This window comes from Ctenopharyngodon idella, chromosome 19 (genome assembly GCF_019924925.1).
Source record: "Ctenopharyngodon idella isolate HZGC_01 chromosome 19, HZGC01, whole genome shotgun sequence".
NCBI lineage: Eukaryota > Metazoa > Chordata > Actinopteri > Cypriniformes > Xenocyprididae > Ctenopharyngodon > Ctenopharyngodon idella.
Window position 1 is genome coordinate 21,130,476 of NC_067238.1, and position 23,197 is coordinate 21,153,672.

At 37.1% G+C, this 23,197-nt stretch overlaps 1 protein-coding gene across 1 annotated transcript; it reads right to left on the reverse strand.

The window, feature by feature from the left end:
- Positions 1-415: 415 nt before the first annotated feature.
- On the reverse strand, positions 416-21,735 carry sacm1la (SAC1 like phosphatidylinositide phosphatase a). Its single transcript, XM_051871689.1, has 20 exons — positions 21,594-21,735; positions 15,839-15,936; positions 13,732-13,806; positions 13,503-13,630; positions 10,403-10,552; positions 9,787-9,846; positions 9,673-9,706; positions 9,290-9,391; positions 9,125-9,210; positions 8,931-9,017; positions 7,196-7,264; positions 7,025-7,104; positions 6,137-6,235; positions 5,789-5,927; positions 5,402-5,471; positions 5,228-5,300; positions 5,060-5,153; positions 4,883-4,975; positions 4,636-4,693; positions 416-2,609 (listed from the first exon to the last, which is right to left on the reverse strand). The coding sequence occupies exons 1-20, from the start codon at positions 21,620-21,622 to the stop codon at positions 2,473-2,475; spliced, it is 1,761 nt and encodes a 586-aa protein (XP_051727649.1). The 5' UTR covers positions 21,623-21,735; the 3' UTR covers positions 416-2,472.
- Positions 21,736-23,197: the final 1,462 nt, after the last annotated feature.

The following is a 23,197-nucleotide window of genomic DNA, read 5'->3' on the forward strand; positions in this document are numbered from 1 at the left end:
AATATAACAATAGTAATATAAACAAATTACGTTAACCAATACTGTACTGTTTTCTTTAATCTATAGGGTATACTATACTACAATACACCAGTTTACTGTAGTAAAAACTATAGTATACTACAGTATTTATTACAGTTGATCAGTTCACTTGAATTAATATTACAGTATGCTGTAGCATTCATTAACAAAGTGTTGTAAATACTATAATATATACAGTATACTACAATTTACTATAGTATGGTTCAAAAACACTACAGTATTTACTATAAATTACTATAGTATTTTTTCACCTGGGATGTTATTTACATGGATGGCAGAACACTGCTGATTGAAGAACAGACATATATAAACCACAGACTTCTCATAAACTCAGCCCTGTTAATAGTATTTGCATTAATAAGAAGCAGAACAAGCATTTTAGTGGTAGAATTTATTAAACATGTTTTCATTATGAATCCATCAGTTACAGTGGTAATCAAACAACACCTCAATGACTCAAAACCAAACAAATACCAAGATTATGAGCAATAGCCTTAAGCAGTGTATTTTTTTCATCAGAACTGTAGATGTTAGAGACTGATAGACTATTAAAAACAACTGATGAAATGTCTCACAAACTATTCCCTTGAAATCATAGGTAAGAATACTTCTGACTGACCACAGTAATCATAAATCCCACCGTAATGTTGAGGCATAATCAAACAAGACGAGAGAGAAGATTAAACAGTATTTAACACACTGTCAGGAACAAGACCAAAACACAATTAATATTGATAATATGTCATTTAACACACTTCAAACCATCGCACCACGGAAATACAATGATGCGGTTCATAATCTAGGGTAATGAAAGCCATATTCATCCAACCCCGCGATGGAAGAATGTGGTAAGTAACATCACTTCGATTGATCAATAACTCAACCAGAAAGTGCTAAAGCTATGATGTTGTAAACTACACTGTACAGTACATTATTACATTGACACACTCATATTTATATATATATGTATATATATGTGTATATATTCTTAATTTCTTCCCAATGTACAGTTTACACATCAGATTTACACAGGTAAACATCAAACGTACAGGACTTAATTATTAGTGTTGTGTTTCCATCCAGACATTTTAATTCCAAGTTGCACTGCACATTGCAGCTTGCATTATCATTTGCAGATGATTACAAAACACAGATATAAAGGCATCAAAGTCTACATTCTTTGTCTACATTAAACCAAACTGACAACCATCCAGTTCTAAAGGTAGTAATGAGTTTAAAAGGAAGACCTTAAAGTAATTAATTTGCCAAAAACAACTTGCTAAATGTGCCCAAGTTTGTCAAAATGAAAGGAAATTGGTGGGTTAAAGGTATGATACTATGAAATGCAAGTGAACATGAAGAAAACGGAAATTTTATTCTCATATATGACGTTCATGAAGTCACCTGTCTATTTAATTGAATCAAAAGCGAATACCTTCTCCATTGTCAGTACAGTTTAAGTGAATTAAATTAAAAGTGTGAGCCCATTTGACAGGTAATGTGATAGAGGTCTACTTCCGTCTAATGAACTGCCACTGAACTGGTAACGTTGAAGGAGTGCAATCAAAGAGCCATTAAAGAGTGTGTTATATCTGTTAGTCTTCATTGGTCCACGAAGAGACATAAAGAAGTCACACAGGAAAGTGCTGTTCATTTTCTGTAAACTCGTAAAGAAACAGTGCTCAATACCTCTCTCTCTCTCTCCCTTGTGCGGCCCACAGCTGTCTAATTTCATCATTTATGAGAGATACAAAACCATAAACATGCTGGCAGAACAAAAGGAAACCACATTAAACCCCAAACTGCCACTGCAAAGAACAACTTAAAATATAACCAAGGCATAAGGCTGATTTTAGGATAGATTTTAAAGGACAGAAATGGTAATAACCAAGGGCTGAGCCACTGATGCATTATGTAACATTCCCTTGCATAGCAATCTAATTAGAATAGACCTTCATGGATCTGTCAACCCATAGACTGGGCCAACGAGCACATGTCTGGTGTCCAGTATCATAAAGCAGAAACTCTAGAGCCAAAACAATATCTCTAATTTCACAACGGGTCAATTTAGATCGATTTCCAAACAGTAACAACACAGCAGCCTTTGAAATAAGATACAATGTCCACAATGCACTTACATGCTGGAGATCTTGTGCAACCCATGTGTAATTCTGAACTGATGCAACTAAACAAGTATGGAAGTTTGGACACCGTGTCCCATAATTTAAAAGGAAACTTGTAGAGCAGACAGTGACTGATGTGTAATTATAAAGGTAATACAGGCTGGTAATAAAGTTTTAAAGGCTCCATCTATAGGAGCAGGAAACAGGGATACTTGCTGAAGAAGTTTAAGGACAGTGTGGAGAGGTCAATAAAAACTTTTGGAGGAAAATGAAGAGGAAACAGAGAGCAGAAGGAAGGACGTCTGTATATTCAATCCATCTTCTCTTTTTGGACCAGTTTCGGTGCGTCAACAAACTCTCGTCCATTGACCACGATGACAGCAGCCGTAAGAGCACTGGCCATTCCCCAGAATAACACGTAAGCCAGGGTCTCCGTCCAAGTGTCACCTGATAGAGAGTACCAGATCCATTATTATTCACAAACTACATATGTACATTTTCCAAAGAAGCAATAGCAATGGAGCCTTATAATTAGTAAAAGTATACATATAAGGGTGTCCACAAAATGTAAAACATGTGCCAAGGTTCTTAAAAATGTTATTTTTTTATTTATGTTGGTTCGATGTAATTTTAATGTAATGCATTAAATGTCATGTGCTGTAAAATTATTAATATTATCAAGTAATTATATATAAAAAAAATAAAAAAAATAGTAAAACATATTTTCCTTAAACCTTGAATATGTAAGTGTGTGTGTGTTTATCCTAATGATCATTTAAAAAAAATTTTTATAAATATATTTTCATGGGAAAAAAACAGTACATTTAGTCAAACAAATCTCATGAATAATAAATTCATAAACAGTTTTTCGGGGAGTCACACCACATTTTACAGCCTAAGCTAACCTTGCCTTAAATAAAAAATATGTCATTATCTAATATTTTAAGAGACTTATTGACCTTGACACACAGTCAAGAGAATGTGCAGGGGTCCTCTCAGTGATATAATTATCATTTACATTTTTAATTTAATTAAATTTTTTTTTTAATGTCTCTACATGTTGATTGCACCACCTGGCTATCTGGCTTTATTAGTTGTATCACATGACTTTGATTATCTTTCTTTTTTTTTTTGAAGCACCTCTCTTCCCAGTCTGTCTGTAATACTCTGGGGTGCATTTCCCGAAAGCATTGTTAATCAAATATGGTCGCAATTTCCGTCATTACAAACATAGTTCAATGATTTGTCATTTCCTAAAACCATAGTTCCAACAAACATTCATAATAGAATTGCAAACATATGTGGTTGGAACTACAGCTTTCAGCTTCTTGTAAAATGACGTGGACTTAAAAATCTTGGGCACAATAAGCAAGCTAACATTCAGTACATTCTATATCTTTCATTCTATTTAAATATATACATTTGAATCTATATATTTTAGCGTGTCAGCAATAAACACCGTTTTTGAAGAGTGCACGTGTGTAAAATGTGCAAGGGAACTCCAGAGCATGACTTATGCGGGAACCCGCGATGAATCAAACATCAAATAAAGCAAAATGACATGGAACAAAAAACAGTTAAGTAGTCATTAGGTACCATGTTCATTATAGGAGCATCTCGGAGATCTCGAATAGATTAATTAGCAGAAGTTATTACTTTTCCACCTGCGCATGTCGTCATTAACAACAGTCCTATATTGCTGAACCAATGTGGTTCAAATGCCAGAGGTGCGACCATGTTACTACGGTTTTGGGAAACAGTCATGACTAGTTGGTTAGTTTTTCCAACTATAGTATTAATCAGTGAGTTACAATGCTGCATTGGAAATGCACTCCTGTTTAGTCCCTCTCTCAATTGAGCACCTCATTCCGAAAAGCACAATGTGCTCTTATTGGTCGGCTGGATCAATGTTTTGTGATTGATCATCCGTTTCAAGCACGTTTCGGAAATGTCACGCCCTTTACCATAACCACGAGTTTCAACACACTACTAATGCACCTCAACCAGGCCTCATCCCTTTTTTTGCATATGCCTTGGGTGGGAATTATTTAAATAAGGAATATTGTACATTCCTGAAAGAAAACTCAAGACTACAATCGAGACGTTTCAGGGAGTTCAGAAACAGTGCTTACTGACATAGAGACTAACTCCCTTCAGAGTGACTTTGTAACTTTGCAGACCTTTTTCATGCTCAAACAACAAGTTGAAAATGTAAAAAAATCATAATAGGACCCCTTTAAAGAGGATTTTTTTTTATTATTTCTGATATCAGAAATATTTTTTATTATTTCTGATATCAGCATGGTTAAAATGAATTTTAATTGAGAAATTAAATGCATCACTGAAGAAGTCGGCATGTATAAATTGCGTCTTAAATGGATTTTTGAAAACATTTATGTATCTGGACATAAAAATGAGTGTCATGTTGACCCTATTGCTTTATTTCACACTGCATTATAATGCCAGACCTTACCAGCCAATAGGAGACAGATGATGCACATGGAGAAAGCCACTACCATAATAACAGGAAGCTGCAAAAGAAATTACAGAGACATAGGAATATAAAACATGCAGGAAATGACCAGCACCTGGTGGTGTTGAATTATAAATGTTAGGACTGCCTGAAGCAGCTTGGACTAATTTTTCTCTTTTTTACTCATCATAGTAATGACCTCTTTTAATTCAAATTCTCTAGCAAGCAGTATGGGCAAAACACTGACCAAAAGGAATTTCCAGTCCTTCTGCACATGCAGAGGCATCAGGCCATCAGTTTCATCCACCGTATAGTTTCCAAGGAAGAGATCGATGGAGTCCTGTGGGCAAAGTCAACTACTTAAAATTCACCACAGCAAACTGCATCTAATTGAAAGACATAAAGACAAAGATGTCATACGCACTTGTCTGAACCCGTCTGAAAAATTGTTCTTGTAGTAACGGATCATTGAGTTCCAGCCGTCCATTACCAAGCCCCAGTGAGTCCTCTTCCCGGTTCTGAGGTCAAAGGTGAAGGTTACAATGGTAGTTGCACAACTATAGATATTCTGAAAGGAGTCTGGGATGAGTACCTGGTGAAGTCAGTTTTCAGGGCTCCTGTTCCTGCGTACTGTTTAGCACAGGCATTGGCATTGTCTGCCCATGCTGAGAGATTAAATGAAAAAAAATGTGGTTTCTTTCTTTATTTACTGTCGATAACAGGAGAATTGTGTGTACTGAAGTAATTTATAGAAATATAAACGCACCGTTCTTATAAATCTTCTCAAAATCAGCCTGTTCCTCAATCTTCTGGCCTACATGGAGGACACCCATCCTCTGAAATACATGCATCTCAAGATGAGGAGGTACACATAATGACAAATCAATTGTCAAACACATTATGGATCCAAATCACTAATTTCTAAATGTTTGCAAGCAATCATTACTGCACAAGAGAGCTTTTACACTTCCTAAATAGACATGACATGTCAAGTTTCTAGTAAGTGGCTTTCACAGAAAAATCCTGCACAAAGCCACAAAAAAAAAAAAATAAATAAAATAAAAATCACAGCCAATCAGCTTTCTCTAGTGCGCAAGTGTCCTCAATTGCGTCACACCTAGTTAGGATGACGCTATTTGTGATGCGGTCTCACCTGTAGCTGGCTCTGAAGGGAACGTCTGGCCAGCAGGCTCTGAATGACGTTAGTGCGGTCCAGGCAGTCCATACAGTTACTGCGGAAGGTTCCAGACTGCTCGGACGACACCTTCCCATCTGAGCTCACCATAAAGTACCTGCAGAATCAGCATTCAAGAACCAGATCAAAGTGAGCCAGTGACAACATTAGAGACCACAGTCCTGCTTAAATGACTTGCATATTTGCACATCAGACTTTCCATCCTCTCTTCACAGACATTTCGTTTTTGTGTCATCTCCAAAGGCTTCTTATGAAATATTTCCTAAGAAAATGCATAGAAATGACAGTACAGAAATAAATACAAACCCAAACTCATCTTGCATGTCAGAAACTGCATCAACGAGAATCTGGAGGCGATGCCATCTCATCTTACTGCACTCTTTGTGAAAGTCAAAGGCTATGTACCTCAAATGAAACACAAGCATCACTACACAGTGAAATACAAGTAGCAAATACAAAGATCTGATATTATCATAAGATATACGCGTTTACGTAAAGCTTAGAGAAGCTATTAAATGTAACAAAAAAAAAGAGAAATATTCTAAAGAAATGTGAGTCAAGTTTTGTGGGCGATGGCTAGGTTGTTGCCACTTTGTTGCCGAGTGGTTGCTAAAGTGTGTTTTTGTCACTACTGGCCCAACTCAACAACTCAAAAGAGTCTCTAAATACACTTCCGTTCAAATGTTTGGGGTCGGTAAGATTTTTTTAAGGAACTTGATACTTTTATTCAGCAAGGTTGATAAAAAATTACAGTAAAACATTTATAATGTATAATAAAAGATTTCTATTTCAAATAAATGCTGTTCTTTTAAACTGTCTTCAACATTGATAATAACAAGAAATGTTTCTTGAGTAGTAAATCAGCATATTAGAATGATTTCTGAAGGACCATGTGATACTAAAGACTGTAGTAATGATGCTGAAAATTCAGTTTTGCATCACAGGAATAAATTACATTATAAAGTATATTAAAATTATTATTAGTAATAATATTATTACAGTAATATTATAGTAATATATTTTTTAATTGTAATAATATTTCACACTACTACCATTTTTACTGTGTCAAAGAGCACACTTCTCCTCAACAAGATGAATGATTTGAGTCATGTGATTTGAGTTATGTGAAACTGTAATACTTAGTTTTAAGGGTTTGTTAAAAAACCTAGTAGGCATTAAAAACTGTTTAAGTACTTGATGAGTCCGTTTTCCATGCCGTTGACCATTTTGGCGAAGGCCTGTTCAAGGGGCAACTCAGATCCTTTCTGATTCACCTACAGAGAAAGCAGTTACTTAAACTTTGTGACCAATGTATACAATTTCCTGAAATATTCTACCACAAGAAAAATAAAAGAGTTTATTTACCAAATTTAGAATCACTTGTTTGCCATAAATGAGAACCTGTGACTCAAAATGCCTCTTGAATCCATCCATCTGCAAACAGAGATAGATAGATAGATAGATAGATAGATAGATAGATAGATAGATAGATAAAAGCAACACTTTTGTTTTTGTCCCCATTTTTCATGAGCTGAACTCAAAGATCTAAGACTTTTTTCTATGTACACAAAAGGCCTATTTCTCTCAAATATTGTTCACAAATCTGTCTAAATCTGTGTTAGTGTGCACTTCCTCTTTTGGCGAGATAATCCATCCATCTCACAAGTGTGGCATATCGAGATGCTGATTAGACATGATTATTGCACAGGTGTGCCTTATGCTGGCCACAATAAAAGGCCACTCCAAAATATGCAGTTTTACTGTACTGGGGGGGTCCGGGGGGGAAACCAGTCAGTATCTGCCTCACGCAGTGCAACACATCTCCTTCGCATAGAGTTGATCAGGTTGTTGATTGTGGCCTGTGGAATGTTGGTCCACTCCTCTTCAATGGTTGTGCGAAGTTGCTGGATATTGGCAGGAACTGGAACACGCTGTCATATACGCCGATCCAGAGCATCCCAAACATGCTCAATGGGTGACATGTCCGGTGAGTATGCTGGCCATGCAAGAACTGGGATGCTTTCAGCTTCCAGGAATTGTATACAGATCCTTGCAACATGGGGCCGCGCATTATCATGCTGCAGCATGAGGTGATGGTCGTGGATGAATGGCACAACAATGGGCCTCAGGATCTCGTCACGGTATCTCTGTGCGTTCAAAATGCCATCAATAAATTGCACCAGTGTTCGTTGTCCATAACATATGCCTGCCCATACCATAACCCCACCGCCACCATGGGCCACTCAATCCACAACATTGACATCAGCGAAACGCTCACCAACACGACGCCATACACGCTGTCTGCCATTTGCCCTGTACAGTGAAAACCGGGATTCATCTGTGAAGAGAACACCTCTCCAAAGTGCCAGATGCCATCGAATATGAGCATTTGCCCACTCAAGTCGGTTACGATGACGAACTGCAGTCAGGTTGAGACCCCGATGAGGACGATGAGCATGCAGATAAGCTTCCCTGAGAGGGTTTCTGACAGTTTGTGCCGGAAATTCTTTGGTTATGCAAATCGATTGTTTCAGCAGCTATCTGGGTGACTGGTCTCAGACGATCTTGGAAGTGAATATGCTGGATGTGGAGGTCCTGGGCTGGTGTGGTTACACGTGGTCTGTGTAATGCCTTTGGAGACGGCTTATGGTAGAGAAATGAACATTCAATTCATGGGCAACAGCTCTGGTCGACATTCCTGCAGTCAGCATGCCAACTGCACGCTCCCTCAAAACTTGCGACATCTGTGGCATTGTGCTGTGTGATAAAACTGCACATTTTAGAGTGGCCTTTTATTGTGGCCAGCCTAAGGCACACCTGTGCAATAATCATGCTGTCTAATCAGCATCTTGATATGCCACGCCTGTGAGGTGGATGGATTATCTCGGCAAAGGAGAAGTGCTCACTAACACAGATTTAGATAGATTTGTGAACAATATTTGAGAGAAATAGGCCTTTTGTGTACATAGAAAAAGGCTTAGATCTTTGAGTTCAGCTCATGAAAAATGGGGGCAAAAACAAAAGTGTTGCGTTTATAATTTTGTTAAGTGTAAATAGATAGATAGATAGATAGATAGATAGATAGAAGAAGTGGTCTTACATGATTGGTTTCAGTGCTTATCTGTGGCTTGGGCTTGTACCTCAGGTTGGGTCTTTGAGACCAGAAAAAGGGCATGGAGCCTCGAGTCTGTGTAAGAGGAGAGCGAAAGAGCACAAATTAAGTCTCTGAGGTGAATTTTGGGAGGTCAACAACAAATATCCTTGCAATAAAGGGCAACAGTAGTTTCAACCAACCTGCACAAAGGACGCCCTGGCATTATTGTACTGGACTATCTGTTCTGTCTCAACGAAGTTAGCAGCATGTCCTTCAGAGTCAATGCCTGGGGTGCATGGGAAAATTATAATATCTGCAGCAATGACAACTGTGTGCATATGTATAAATGCTTGAATATATCTGACCTCTGACATAATATCGGACCCCCGCTCTAAAACAGCTCCGTCTAGAGATGATGATCCACTCAAACACCTTCCCATTGATGCAGCATGGCTTCATCACAATAACTGAAGCAGTGGGTTAAGCCTCAATATCACATGGTCACAAATTTGTCATTTAGTTGACAGTTTTATCCAAAGCAACTTACAGTAAAAATGACAGGGGCAATCCCCTTTGTAAATAAAATGTATTTTTAGATGATGGATTATCACCTAACCATGTCCAGTTACAAAATCTTTAGCAGAAACATCTCACAGTTCATATTATTCTTTATGCAGACAGTCAAGGCAAAATAAAAAAGAGCACCTTAACCATGAACAACGTTGTTAAAATGCACCTCAAAGGATACATCCATGGATGACAGGAAATGCAAATTTATGGAGCTGAAAAGGGGAACCGGTGAATAAATATGTATGATTTTCTCATATGTTTAATGTTTTATGAATTAGGTATATTTTTATACCTCAGGCTGTGAGATGATTTCTCTTAAAAGGTTTCCATTCCACATGAACCTCTGGTCTGCCTGTGTGGAGAGACAAGAGAGAAGACCAAACTAAACAACTCCAGAGATCATCTGAGAAGTCATTGTCATTTTGCAGGATTTAATACATGATGAACAATGCAACCAAATATGCTCAGGAAGTTTGAACGCACTAAACTTGAGCTTTATCAAAACGGATACAGTGGGCGTTTATCTGAGAGAGAAAAAATCTAGTTATTTTGTGTGTAAGACAACTGTCATAAGCCAGACACAAAAGCAAAAACTGGCTTTGAAAACATGAAAACAAAATGTGAGGGAAAACGCAGCGTGTGCCCGCATGTCAGCAAGTGTGCTTGTAAAACAAGAGCTTTGCAAATCTAGCTTACAAAGAGACAGCACATCTCCTGTGACGGCCCTTTATTGTAAATGAGGGATGCTGTTTGAGACAATGAGCTGACCAGCCTTCTGTATGTGATGACTGATGAAAACCTGCACCCTGCTGTGTTCCATTTCTCTCTCTGCCACTGAAACTTCAAACAGCTCAATCTCTCTTCTGCCATAATCACTCGCACTCATCTGCAATCGTTCCTCTGCTCACCCTCTCCAGCAGGCTCATCTCCTGAAAGTCCGAGCTGGTGTTGGACAGGCGCTGTTGGGTGTGGGTCAGGTCATAGTCCGTGCAGAAGTAGAACCCGTCTGTGTTGAGTACATTGCTAATCATAGTCAGAAACGTCTTGTTGTCTTGCATCTGTAAGAAGGAAATTGAATAAGATTATCGGCAATATATGATTCAAACAGAAATGAGACTATAGTTCTTTTTTTTTTTTTTTTTTAATTAATTAATTGGGGCAGTTTGACAATTTTATTAATGGAAAAAGTAAAGAAATGACAGGACATAATGGGGAGAAGATGGGGAAATGTGATTGGGGTGAGCAATATTAATTTGACAATAAAACCTGGCAATATAACCAAAAGTGAACCTTACAATTAAGGTCAATAATGAAACAATATATAGATTTTTTATGAAAATGTGTTTAAAATGAAAATGAATAAATGTTTATTTAATTTTTTATTAATATATTATGTAATAATAATAATAATAATAGATTAAATAATTTGATAATAAACTAATTCTATCTGTATGTATTATGATTTTATTATTGTTAAATTATAAATTAAAAATTAATTATTAATGATAGAACTATTATTAATATACTTTAATAATGATACTATTTTGTCTGTTTCTCTTTTTTTAGTTAACCAAAAAACCCTCACACATCTGTTTTAGCCCAATTTCATGAAAAAATTATACTTGCTAAATTTATAATAGACAATTGGAAAATTTGTATCACAATATAATGTGTGCCAAACTTGCATCTCTCTCATGAACACTTAATAGGGCTTTTCACACTTGAAATAGTTAACCCTGGGTCATTCTAAACTCCTGGTAAACGAAATCCTGGGTTTTCTTTATTCACGTTTCACACTGCGCATACTAGACCCAGGGTTAACAGTTAATCCTGAGTATTCATAAGCTACCGTTTCACACTGCACATTCCTAAACCCCGGGATAAAGTCCTTACCTGCATATCTGAGGTGTCAGTGTCACTGACTGCCAAACGCAGCACATGACTTGTTTGCATAAAGGCTCGCTTTGCGCGTCCTCATATTACACATTGCTGACTGTAATATCTAGTTTTTTTCTGCGTGAACTTTTCGAAACATAAAGGTATGAATGACGTCTTTTCTTCACTCCAATTGTCGCGTTTTCCATCGCCGTTTGACATTTTTCCTATCATACGCAAAAACAACTGTTTATACATCACGCGGTGTTTCCGTGACTACCCAAAGCATGTGAATATATAACGCACGAGATTGTTACACCTAGATGCTTAGCAACCGACAACCATTCTAAAACTAGATCGTTTCACACCGTACAAGTTTTGCACTGCAAAGCAGAGTTAACACCGCAAAAGCATAACCCCGGGTAAAAAGTGGTGCTAACCCCGCATCTAAATTACAAGTGTGAAACACTCATTTACCCAGGGTTAAAAGCGGTGATTAGAACAATGATAACCCGAGGTTAAGCACAGTGTGAAAAGCCCTAATGTGTCTGGAGCAGAGCTATATATCTTGTGACGTGATGTGAAGGCCAAGTATGGTAACCCATACTCGGAATTTGTCCTTTGCATTTAACCCATCCAAGTTAGTGCACACACATTAGGAGTAGTGAGTAGTGAACACACACACACACACACTGCAAACTGTAGACATACACACATGAAGCACTGGGCAACCATTTTCTGTGGTGCCTGGGGAGCGATTGTGGATTAGGTGCCGTGGGTATCACCCACCTACATTTTCCTGTCGGTATTGAGGATCGAACCCACAAACTTCAGATTACAACTCTCTAACCATTAGGTCACGACTGCCCCAAAAACTGCTAAGCTATGACTTTGACAAAGGGGAGGAGTTTGTCATGTTTAAAAAAGACTGGTAAAAGTTTTGTAGTTGAGGCCAATGCATATCATGTATTCAAAACATGTGTGTTTACTAGTTAGTCTGCTCCAATGCATCACACAGCACTCACGGCAATCTTACTTTGGCACAACTCATTCATTCTTACTGAAAACAAGCTTTGTTATTATGTACATGTGCCAAAACTATGCTATCAGCCAATGGCAGGCCTGTCAGTCTGCGCATATCCCTTCTGCAGTCACAGGATCACTCGCCACAAAGCTCTGACTCTGGGAATGGAGTGGAACAGGAACAACCTGAATTGATTCCTCTTCCCAGAAGAACTTGGTCAGCAGAACCTTTTGCCTTTGTACGCAAGCTTGTCTCTCTCTGCAGTTATTCCATTCTGCTCATCTCTGTGCCCGCAGAGTTAATATTTAAATGAGATTCATTATTCAATTTTCACAATATTCAACATAAATCATTACGTAGACAATTCATGCATGGAATCATCACCTGCTAAAATCAGGGTGGACAAAAGATTAGTAAATGTGTGGCACCTTCATCTCAGTGCCTTATTAGTGAGGCTAGAATCATACTTTAGACAAGTATGCAAACAATGCTGAGAATGCAAAACGTATTTGCATTTTCTTATTAATTGTGGTCTGGCACAAAACAATGCAATTAAATCATGCTAGCGTAGCTAGAAGCATTCACTGCAGACTTGAACCCTTACATTACTCTTATCAGAAGGTTCAGAGACGTTTGGAGTACTTTATTGGTCTAGTTAATCCACTTGCAGTCAAGCCTTCCAGGTACTTTTTCAACTCTAGCAGGAAACATTTCCCGTGTCCAATACTGGTCTACTCACAGGCTGTATCCAAGGCCAGCATTTCAGCCGAAGTCTTAGCCTTGCTAAATAATGCAGCAAGTATACAACACTGTAATGAGATATCACTGCGCTTTGAGCGTGGGCTCAAATAAAAAATTTACTGTATGAGTACTTTGCTTTCACAAACTGGGGGTGCATCTGCTGAGCTGTTCTCACAGCACTTCTGAGTAAACTGTAAATGGAAAAAAGGCTTAAAAAAAAAAAAAACATAGCAGGAAACCTCGGTTATGATTTAGAGACGCACTGGGCAACTCATCAAACAACAACTGACATTTAGAGCCCACTTTCTGATTAAGGTGTTACAAACATCAGCATTATACTGAAAGTTGAGGTTAGGGACTTTGATGACCTGAATATCTGTGAGGTGCAAAATGGTCTTCTTATAAGAAATCACATCAAACTCCACCGCTTTCCACACAGTGTGGCCAATCAGGTCGCCCACTTTCCTCTTCCGTGTGATGACTATGAGGTACATCCCTGAAGAAGCCAAAAAAACAAAAACCGAGCGTCATGGTACGCAAACATTTACGTGATACAATTAACATTCCGAATTCTATTTGGAACATAATGGGACCTACCAGCCACAAGGCGAATAGTTCCCATGATTCCACAAATGGGCCTGGTTACGCCTGATGGAGGGATGTCCTTAATACCTTCAAGAAGAAAAAACTTTAATGCACCATAAAAATGACATTAACCCATTTTGCAGATTGGGGAGATTTAAAGGGGTCCTATTGTGCTCTTTTACATTTTAAACTTTCTTTAGTGTGTAATGATGCTGTTTGAGCATGAATAAGGTCTGCAAAGTTACAAAGCGCAAAGTCACTCCAAAGGGAGTTATTCTCTATATCAGTAAGCACTATTTCTGAACTCCCTGAAACACCTTGAATGTAGTATTGAGTTTTTTTTCCAAGGAAAAACCCCTATTAAAAAAATTCCCACAGGCATAAACAAAAAAAGGGCGAGGCCTGGTTGAGTTACATTAGTAGTGTGTTGAAACTCGCGGTTATGGTAAGAGGCATGACATTTCTGAAGTTCGATGCAGTTGCGATTGACCAATAACAACACACTGATTCAGCCAACCAATCAGAGCACATTGCGTTTTTCGAAGGAAAAGTGCATTACCCGGTGTGCCTCACACGTCCTGAAAAGTGAAGCCAAAGCATTTTGATCGGCCCCAGGTGGCTGGATGCAGTATAGGTCATAAATCCCGCCCTCTCCATGTAAACAAATGGGATGCGAGCCAAACTTAAAAATCCAATTAGACCTCAACTAAATTTGTTCCAAAGATAGTTACTGTCATTTTAGGCAGTTTTCATCACGCTGATGTAAGTTGAAGTATTTGTTTTTTAAATAAGTTTGGTTTTAGTTAGTTATTTAATGCTATAAAACAGGGGGTGTGTCATGATTGACAGCTGTGATTGACAGCTTTTCTGAGTGTAGTAGTCACGAAGGCACCAATGGGCTTTTTTCAGGATATTACTATGTGTTTAGTAGTTGTATTTACCATATTTTAACAAGCCTTCAGTTGTATTACAATAAAAATTGGAGCAGTCAGGCTACTTAAAAAAAGGTCAGGGGCGTGTGCTTGCGATTGATTCTGCGGGAGTGTGGGCAGGACCTTAATACCGCTAATACACTTCATGCTCACTACAGTGCAGACCTGTTCTCTGAACAATGTCATTAGTGCAAGATGTCAGCTCCATCTTGAGGCATTGGCGTCTTCACTTTTCTACAATGTAAGAAAGTGAAGGTGCGTCGTCAATCTTCTTTTACAGTCTATGAGCGTTACAGACAGACTGCGAAGAGGGGGTGCTGCAACAATGTAAAATATGTGAAAAAGTGTTTTTCACATTTTTTTTTTTTTTACATTTAAACATGAAAACCTAACCTAATAGACCCCAAAAACAAAATCAAATCATTGAAAAAGGGCATAATAGGTCCCCTTTAATATACTTCTCTGCTTCAGCATAAGGAAGTCAGTGCTATTCCAAGAATACACCTTTAACACAGCAACTACCTCAAATGTAAAATGTCAGAATGACAGTGATGATAAAATGTCACTGCAAGGAGGTCAATATTAAAACAGAGAACTAAGACAAAACCCAAATAGCTGCCATAACTTCTCATTGATGCCAGTACACTTGGAAAGCCCGATTCCCTTTTAAGTTGACGCTATTCATAAATGTAAGATCACAGCAGCCCATACTATAAATCTTTCACTGTACTTTTTTTATATGGTCAAAGAAATTAGGTGCTTAACCTTCAGAAAATGCTCATCACCAACCTTAGGAAGACAAACTACATTTTATATGAGCTGTTTTATTTTCTATTCACTTAGTAACCCTGTTACTGAAGTTTGGGACATTTTGAAATATAGTTTAAACACCCTAGTTTGGTAGTTTGCCAATTTTCTAGCAATAGAAAATAATTTGGGGCTGGAATTAAAAAAGTTTCTTATGCTCAGCAAGGCTGCATTTATTTGATCAAAAATACAGTAAAAACAGTAATATTGTGAAATATTATTAAAATTTTAAATAACCTATTTCTATTTTAATATATTTTAAAATGTAATTTATTTGTGTGTTTTAGCAACCAGTACTCCAGTCTTCAGTGGCACATGATACTTCAGAAATTAATCTATAATCAATTTTTAAAGCAGGGTACATAAATTTCAGATCGTACCTGCGAGGGTCATCTCGGTGGACACCCTATCAATAACCAACACATCATTGGCTCCATCATCACAGGCCTCAATGTAGAACTTCTCAGGAGTTGCATGCCTATTAAAAGCAGAAAAGACAAGAAAAATCAGAAATCATGTTTTAATTTTTAAACCTAACTATTTCTGATTAAACTGAGAGCAGCAAGTCTATTCTGAGTGTTTTCGCATTGTGATGGTAAAACACGTTTTACCTATATAAAACAAGGGGTCAGGGTTTGGATGGTTAGCATGTGGAAGTTAGCTGCACTCTGGTTGATAATCGCATTACGATTATTGGGAATGTGCTAAACAGTACTGAGTGAAGACAAAAGACACTGAGATTTAAAAATAAATTGTATGCAATACAACAAGCTTTTTACTAGTGATAATATCAAGAAGACGAAACTGCGTCAGAAACAACATAGCTTTAAATTTAACCTCATCTCAGACCTCATCTCAGAAAAGTTTGAAATGCTTTTTACTTTTGGCTGTTCATAAGTTTAGACAAAATTATAAATGCAAGTTTCAGCAGTGTGAGGAGTTTGAGAATCTGTTTCAATAACACATCCTATGTGTGTGTCCCACTTTCATGGCTGGAGTCTTCCTTCCTTGCCAAAATGCTGAGCAAACACTTTCTGTGCAACACGTAATGTGTCTGCAATCATGGAGGCATGCTGCGCTTGCACGGTTAACCTCTGCGCCATTAACCATTACTGCATAATAGGACTTAGGAATTTGTCTCAATTTCAAAATTTACACAGTTTGATGACACATAGTAACACCACTTGGTATTTTTTATAATTCTCAGAACCAATTGATCAGGTCACGCAAGTAAAGAAAACACAGATGTTCAACTTTAGCTTGCAGGGTTTTTTTTTGCCAGAGTTGCATCAAAGTTGCATGACTTATAGAACTAGTGTCTGTATATGACAAAACACAGCCATTATGAATTATGTGCACAGTAAAGTTGGGTAAAGAGTCCAAGCAAACACAGTGCTTATGGTGCAAGTGTTAATGCCATTTTAGTTTTACAAGCTTTTCTCAGCTTTTGTACCATTGGCAATGTTCTGTTTATTATGCAAGAGGCCATTCATAAGACTCAAGGGCTTACTGTACCTCTAAACAAATTATACAATAAGAGCAAATTACACGATTAAAGCTGACGCAAAACAAAAATTTATATTTTGTTGTTTAGTAAGCATAATGGTGAACCTCAAAAAGACATGTCTGGGTCACCCTTGCAAGTAAAATAAATACATTTTATAAACAAAATTATCATTAAATCAAATAAATAACTACTACTAATAATTTTTTAACAATACATATAAAAAAAGTTGCATTGTGACATTATTATGACAATTAAAGGGTTTGTTCACCCAAAAATGAAAACTACCCCATGATTTACTCCCCCTTAAGCCATCCTAGGTGTATATGACTTTCTTCTTTCATACAAATACAATCAGAGTTATATTAAATAATCTCCTGGCTCTTCCAAGCTTTATAACGGCAGTGAATAGAGGATGAGATTTTGAAGCCCAAAAAAGTGCAACCATCCATTATAAAAGATATCCACACAGCTCTGGGGGGTTAATAAAGGCCTTCTGAAATGAAGTAATGCATTTGTGTAAGAAAAATATCCATATTTAAAACTTTATGAACTAAAATACCTATCATCCAACAGACGGCTGTACGCATCGATTTACGGTGAAAGAGTGAACTCTGATCCAACGTATGATGTTTTGACGAAAGCGGAAGCTCAGAGGATAGAGCAAAACAAAACACCGGTCACGAATTAGAAATCTAAAACGAGAATTTTTAAAGAGAAATGTCAGAGGATTTTGATATAAGAGAAGAGGAGCTTGAGTTTGTTGCCCGGTCTTATTTGTTTAAACAGCAAGAGGCGTCAAAGCTTACGCTACTGCTACATCGCGTCAGGGGTTATTCTTTTGGTGTAAGCCGACATGCATACGGCCGTCTGTCAGAAGCTATTTATTTTAGTTTCTAAAGTTTTAATTATGGATATTTTTCTTACACAAACGCATTGCTTTACTTCAGAAGGCCTTTATTAACCCCCCAAAGCCGCGTGGAGTATGTTTTATGATGGATGGTTGCGCTTTTTTGGGCTTCAAAATCTCCTCTATTCACTGTCATTATAAAGTTTGGAAGAGCCAGGACATTATTTAATATAACTCCGATTGTATTCGTCTGAAAGAAGAAAGTCATATGGCTTGAGGGTGAGTAAATCATTTTCATTTTTGGATGAACTATCCCTTTAAGCACATTTTTTTCTTTTTTCTTTTCTTTTCTTAACGCCATGCCAGCTTCTATGGCTATATTCATGGCGAGAGAGGTTTAGTTTATAAAAAAAAAAAAAAAAAACTAAATAAGATGTTTAAGATTCATTTTTTCTAAAAACCTTAAAACTAAATTTGGATTTACTTGGTTAAAAACCTCTTCAAAAGAATCAACAGAATTAAACAATTTTCTTAAAAGGGTATAAGTGTTACAGTCCAGTAAAATACGTTTAATGGACAGTGGATTCAGGCAAGATGGACACTTTGAATAATTTTCTCCTGAGAGTACAAATTTATGTGTTAGTCTTGAGTGTCCTATCTGGCATCTTGTATAAACAACTTGTTCCCAGCGATTATTAAAAGGGAATATATGTTTTGTTCCAACATCCGGATTTTTAAGCACATTTTCTCATTACTCTAATGCAAAAATAACTCATTCTAAAAGTAATTAGATACAGGTGCATCTCAATAAATTAGAATATCATGAAAAAGTTTTTTTTTTTTCTGTAACTTAATTCAAAAAGTAAAACTTAAATATATTCTAGATTTATTAGAAATAAAGTAAAATATTTCCAGACTTTTTTGTTTTCATTTTGATGATTACCGCTTGCTGCTCATCAAAAAAAAAAAAAAAATCAGTATCTCAAATTATTAGAATATTTAATTTCAAGTTCTATTAAATTACTATTCTCAGGGTATAAATACCGGGTTTAGGTCAGTAATCCCAACAGCAGTCATGGGGAGGTCTGCTGACTTGACAGTTGCCCAGAAGATGATCATCAAGACCCTCTACAATGAGGGTAAGCCACAGAGGGTAATTGCTGAAAGAGCTGGCTGTTCGCAGAGTGCTGTGCCAAAGCATATTCATGGAAAGTTGACTGGAAGGAAAAAGTGTGGTAAGAAAAGGTGTACAAGTGAAAGGAATGACCGCAGGCTTGAGAAGACTGTCAGGCAAAGCCGATTTAAGAACTTAGGAGAGCTTCAAAAGGAGTGGACTGAAGCTGGAGTCAGTGCATCAAGAGCCACCGTACACAGACGTCTTCAGGAAATGGACTACAACTGTCACATTCCACGTACCAAGCAACTTCTGAACCAAAGACGACGTCAGAAGCTTCTTACCTGGGCTAAGGAGAAAAAGAACTGGACTGTTGCTCAGTGGTCCAAAGTCCTCTTTTCAGATGAAAGTAAATTTTGCATTTCATTTGGAAATCAAGGTCCCAGAGTCTGGAGGAAGAGTGGAGAGGCACAGAAACCATGTTGCTTGAAGTCCAGTGTGAAGTTTCTACAGTCAGTGATGATTTGGGCTGCCATGTCATCTGCTGGTGTTGGTCCACTGTGTTTTCTGAAGTCCACAGTCAACGCAGCCATCTACCAGGAAATTTTAGAGTACTTCATGCTTCCTTCTGCTGACAAGCTTTATGGAGATGCTGATTTCATTTTCCAGCAGGACTTGGCACCTGCCCACACTGCCAAAGGTACCAAAAGCTGGTTCAGTGACCATGGTGTTACGGTGGCTTGACTGGCCATCAAACTCACCAGACCTGAACCCCATAGAGAATCTATTAGGTATTGTCAAGAGGAAGATGAGAGACACCAGACCCAAAAATGCAGATGAGCTGAAGGCCACTGTCAAAGAAACCTGGTCTTCCATACCACCTCAGCAGTGCCACAGACTGATCGCCTCCATGCCACGCCGAATTGAGGCAGTAATTAAAGTAAAAGGAGCCCCTACCAAGTATTGAGTACATATACAGTAAATGAACATACTTTCCAGAAGGCCAACAATTCACTAAAAATGTTTTTTTTTATTGATCTTATGAAGTATTCTAATTTTTTTAGATGAATTGGTGCGTTTTTGTTAAATGTGAGCCAAAATCATCACAATTAAAAGAACCAAAGTAATTCAGTCCGTGTGCATTGAATTTATTTAATACGTAAGTTCCACAATTTGAGTTGAATTACTGAAATAAATGAACTTTTCCACGACATTCTAATTTATTGAGATGCACCTGTATAGGCCTATTATTTAAATTGCGAAACATACAAATACACATCATGGTAGTATTTTGTTATTTTACAATTTTTAAAAAAAAGTCGTTATGAAACAGAAGTTGCGACAGTCTTTTCTTTCCTATTGTGACATGTATCCGACTGACACAGCTTCTTGAACAAGAAAAAAATATTTCGTCCGGGACTTGACTTCGCCCACAGGGAACTGGTTTGCTATTGCTGTGATCTCATGTGTGTGACAGGTTGTCCTGCCCTCGTACCAGTAAACACAGCATCAGAGAAGTCGTTGTGGAAGTGGAAAGGGAAGTTATTTTAATTAAAGATTACGAGGGCACATGAATTTTAAAAAAAGAAAACAATGATGTGCATAGATAAATCATTTATAATAAATACTGCAATACTCCCTAAAAAACAAGAATTGTCCATTTTGATTTCATGATGATTTTAAAGTGCATAGAGACTCTTATGGGCCAAATGATGCCAGTTTCTGACATACCGGTTTTATTAAAAAAAAAAAAAATACAATCTGTCCCGATATAAGATGATTTTCATTTCAATTGTCATAAAAGTATTATCCTAGTGCAAAAACATTCTGGTTCTCAGAACTCTGTACATGTTCAGATGCCAGTGGCTCAGAATACACACCACGGTAACTCATATCAGTGTTTGTTTGTCTGATAACTCAGTGTCATGTTGATGTAAGGTGTGGGCTAGTGACACTCCATTCAGATTTACCTCCCTTTCAGTGCTGCACCTGCAGTTTCACCCCTTACAAATAGCACGATTTTAACAGGATACATACCTGGACATTAAATGAATTTCAAATTATGAGATACTTATTATTGTACATCTCTTTATTATGAGTATATATCATGAGACAGAGTATATGCCATACTGTACAAAAAAGTTTTTAGCAGGACTAATGTTTAACTGAAAAGCATGAACGATTTAACAGCAGCTTTACACTAATGCCTCTACCAAACTGCAGCCCTGAAACAGCTCACTGTGCTTCAGTGCATTTTAATGCATAGTTAAAATGAGCAACTTAGTCTACGTCTAACTTACACTCACTAATGTATGAGAACAGGTGATGTCCAGACTGTCTCATAACCCAGTCAGCTGCCTAGTAGACAGCATATGGCGCATCACAGGTGCGTTGTATTGCCTAAATGCAGTGAAAAGATTCGGTTCGAGCGTCCTGTCTAGACAGGTAGCTCACTGGGTTTTGATACACAGCCAATATGAGCAGTCTCTGAACGGCTTAAGCCTGTGCAGCTTCCACCACAACATAAAACTGGCCTGTACAGACAACCACACTCCCTGACAGCGCCCACAGACGCTGCCATTAAACAAGCTGACATTCATTAAAGTGAAACTGAGCGCTGTATGGGTTTATATCTGTCGCTGCGCTCGAATAAAAGTTTCAACTTACAGGTTGAACCTCTCGTAGGCGGTCGCCATCTTCACTTCCGGGTTTGGACAATCCGTCGTGACGTATATGTGGGAGTGGCGAAAGGAAGGTGCAGCTTTCCGGTTGAGACGTCACGGTGCAGGTTACCTCAATTGCACCTAAAGATCCTAAAGAGTTCTTATTTGTCTCATTTTATATACTATTAGGTCGGTCATTGAAAGATATTTATTTATTATTTATTTACTTCTCAAACAATAACAATGCTATTGAGTTTGTTGTTAAGCTTTTTATTTTGCAATGAATTTTTCATTCTCAAGACTCAAAATAGTATTTAATACTAGTATCTCAAATAGGCTAAGTATTTTTAGTTGAAATGTCTCAAACATATAGAAGCCCATTTCAGCCACATAAGAAAAAAATTTGGTCAATCATACATGAGATAATCATAACTATGACATAAAAAGTTGACAGTCTGAGAGATACCATACTAAGTCATAATTATTAAATAAATAGTCAAAATTATGACATACTAAGTCAAAATTTACATAAATCAAAATTATTAAATAAACAGTCAATTATGTCATAATTTCGACTTAGTATGTCATAATTTTATTTCATAATTCTGACTTTTTTTTATTATAAAAGATATACCAAAACACAATATTTTTTTAGCCTATGTGGAAGAAATGGGCTTCCATACATATAATCTCAATAAGAACAACACATTTCTAAGGCATTATTATCTTATTTTACAGTTTAAATATATATATATATATATATATATATATATATATATATATATATATATATTAAACAAATAAAAACAAGTAAATATACACATTAACGCACATAGTATTGTGCAATACTGTATATGAAAAGGCGAGTCTAAGTTGACTGTAGTCTAAGGCACTTTGAAAGATCAGAGCTATAGGAAACTGTGGTCTGCACAGGATTACGATATTAGTGGTAGCACATTACTGTTTAGCAGAAATTAAGCTGGTGCGTGTGTGTTGGGGGGTTGTTGGAAGGTCACCTTTGTGTGTTGCGTCTATGTTTTCCACAGCTATTCAAAATTAACAAGCATTAAAAAAATTCCCAGACTTTGAAGTATTTAGGGAGTGTGATAATGTATGTCATAGTCCCCCACCCACAACTCCCAAAGATGAGTCAAGGGTAAGGGTAACCCCCAACTTAGAAAGGTGTGTAAAAAATGTAGAAAGAGGAAACCTAGTTTCACCTGCAATGAAACCCACAACAGGACGTTTCCTCTCAATTGCATGCACAACTGTGAACAACATTGCAGTAGCACTTGTATACGTGATGTCTTGAGCACATGATAGAAAGTTATGTAACATTTGAAAGTTTGGAGTCAGTAAGATGTTTTTCTTTTTTGTTTTTTTGTTTTAAAGAAATGCTTTTATTCAGCAAGGCTGCATTAAATTAATCAAAAGTGACAATAAAGACATTTATGCTGTTCTTTTGAACTTTCTATTCAAGAATCTGGAAAATGTATCACAGAAAATACTATCAAAAATACTATAAAATATAAACTGTTTTCAACATTGATAATAATAATAAGAAATGTTTCTTGAGCAGCAAATCAGCATATTAAAATGATTTCTGAA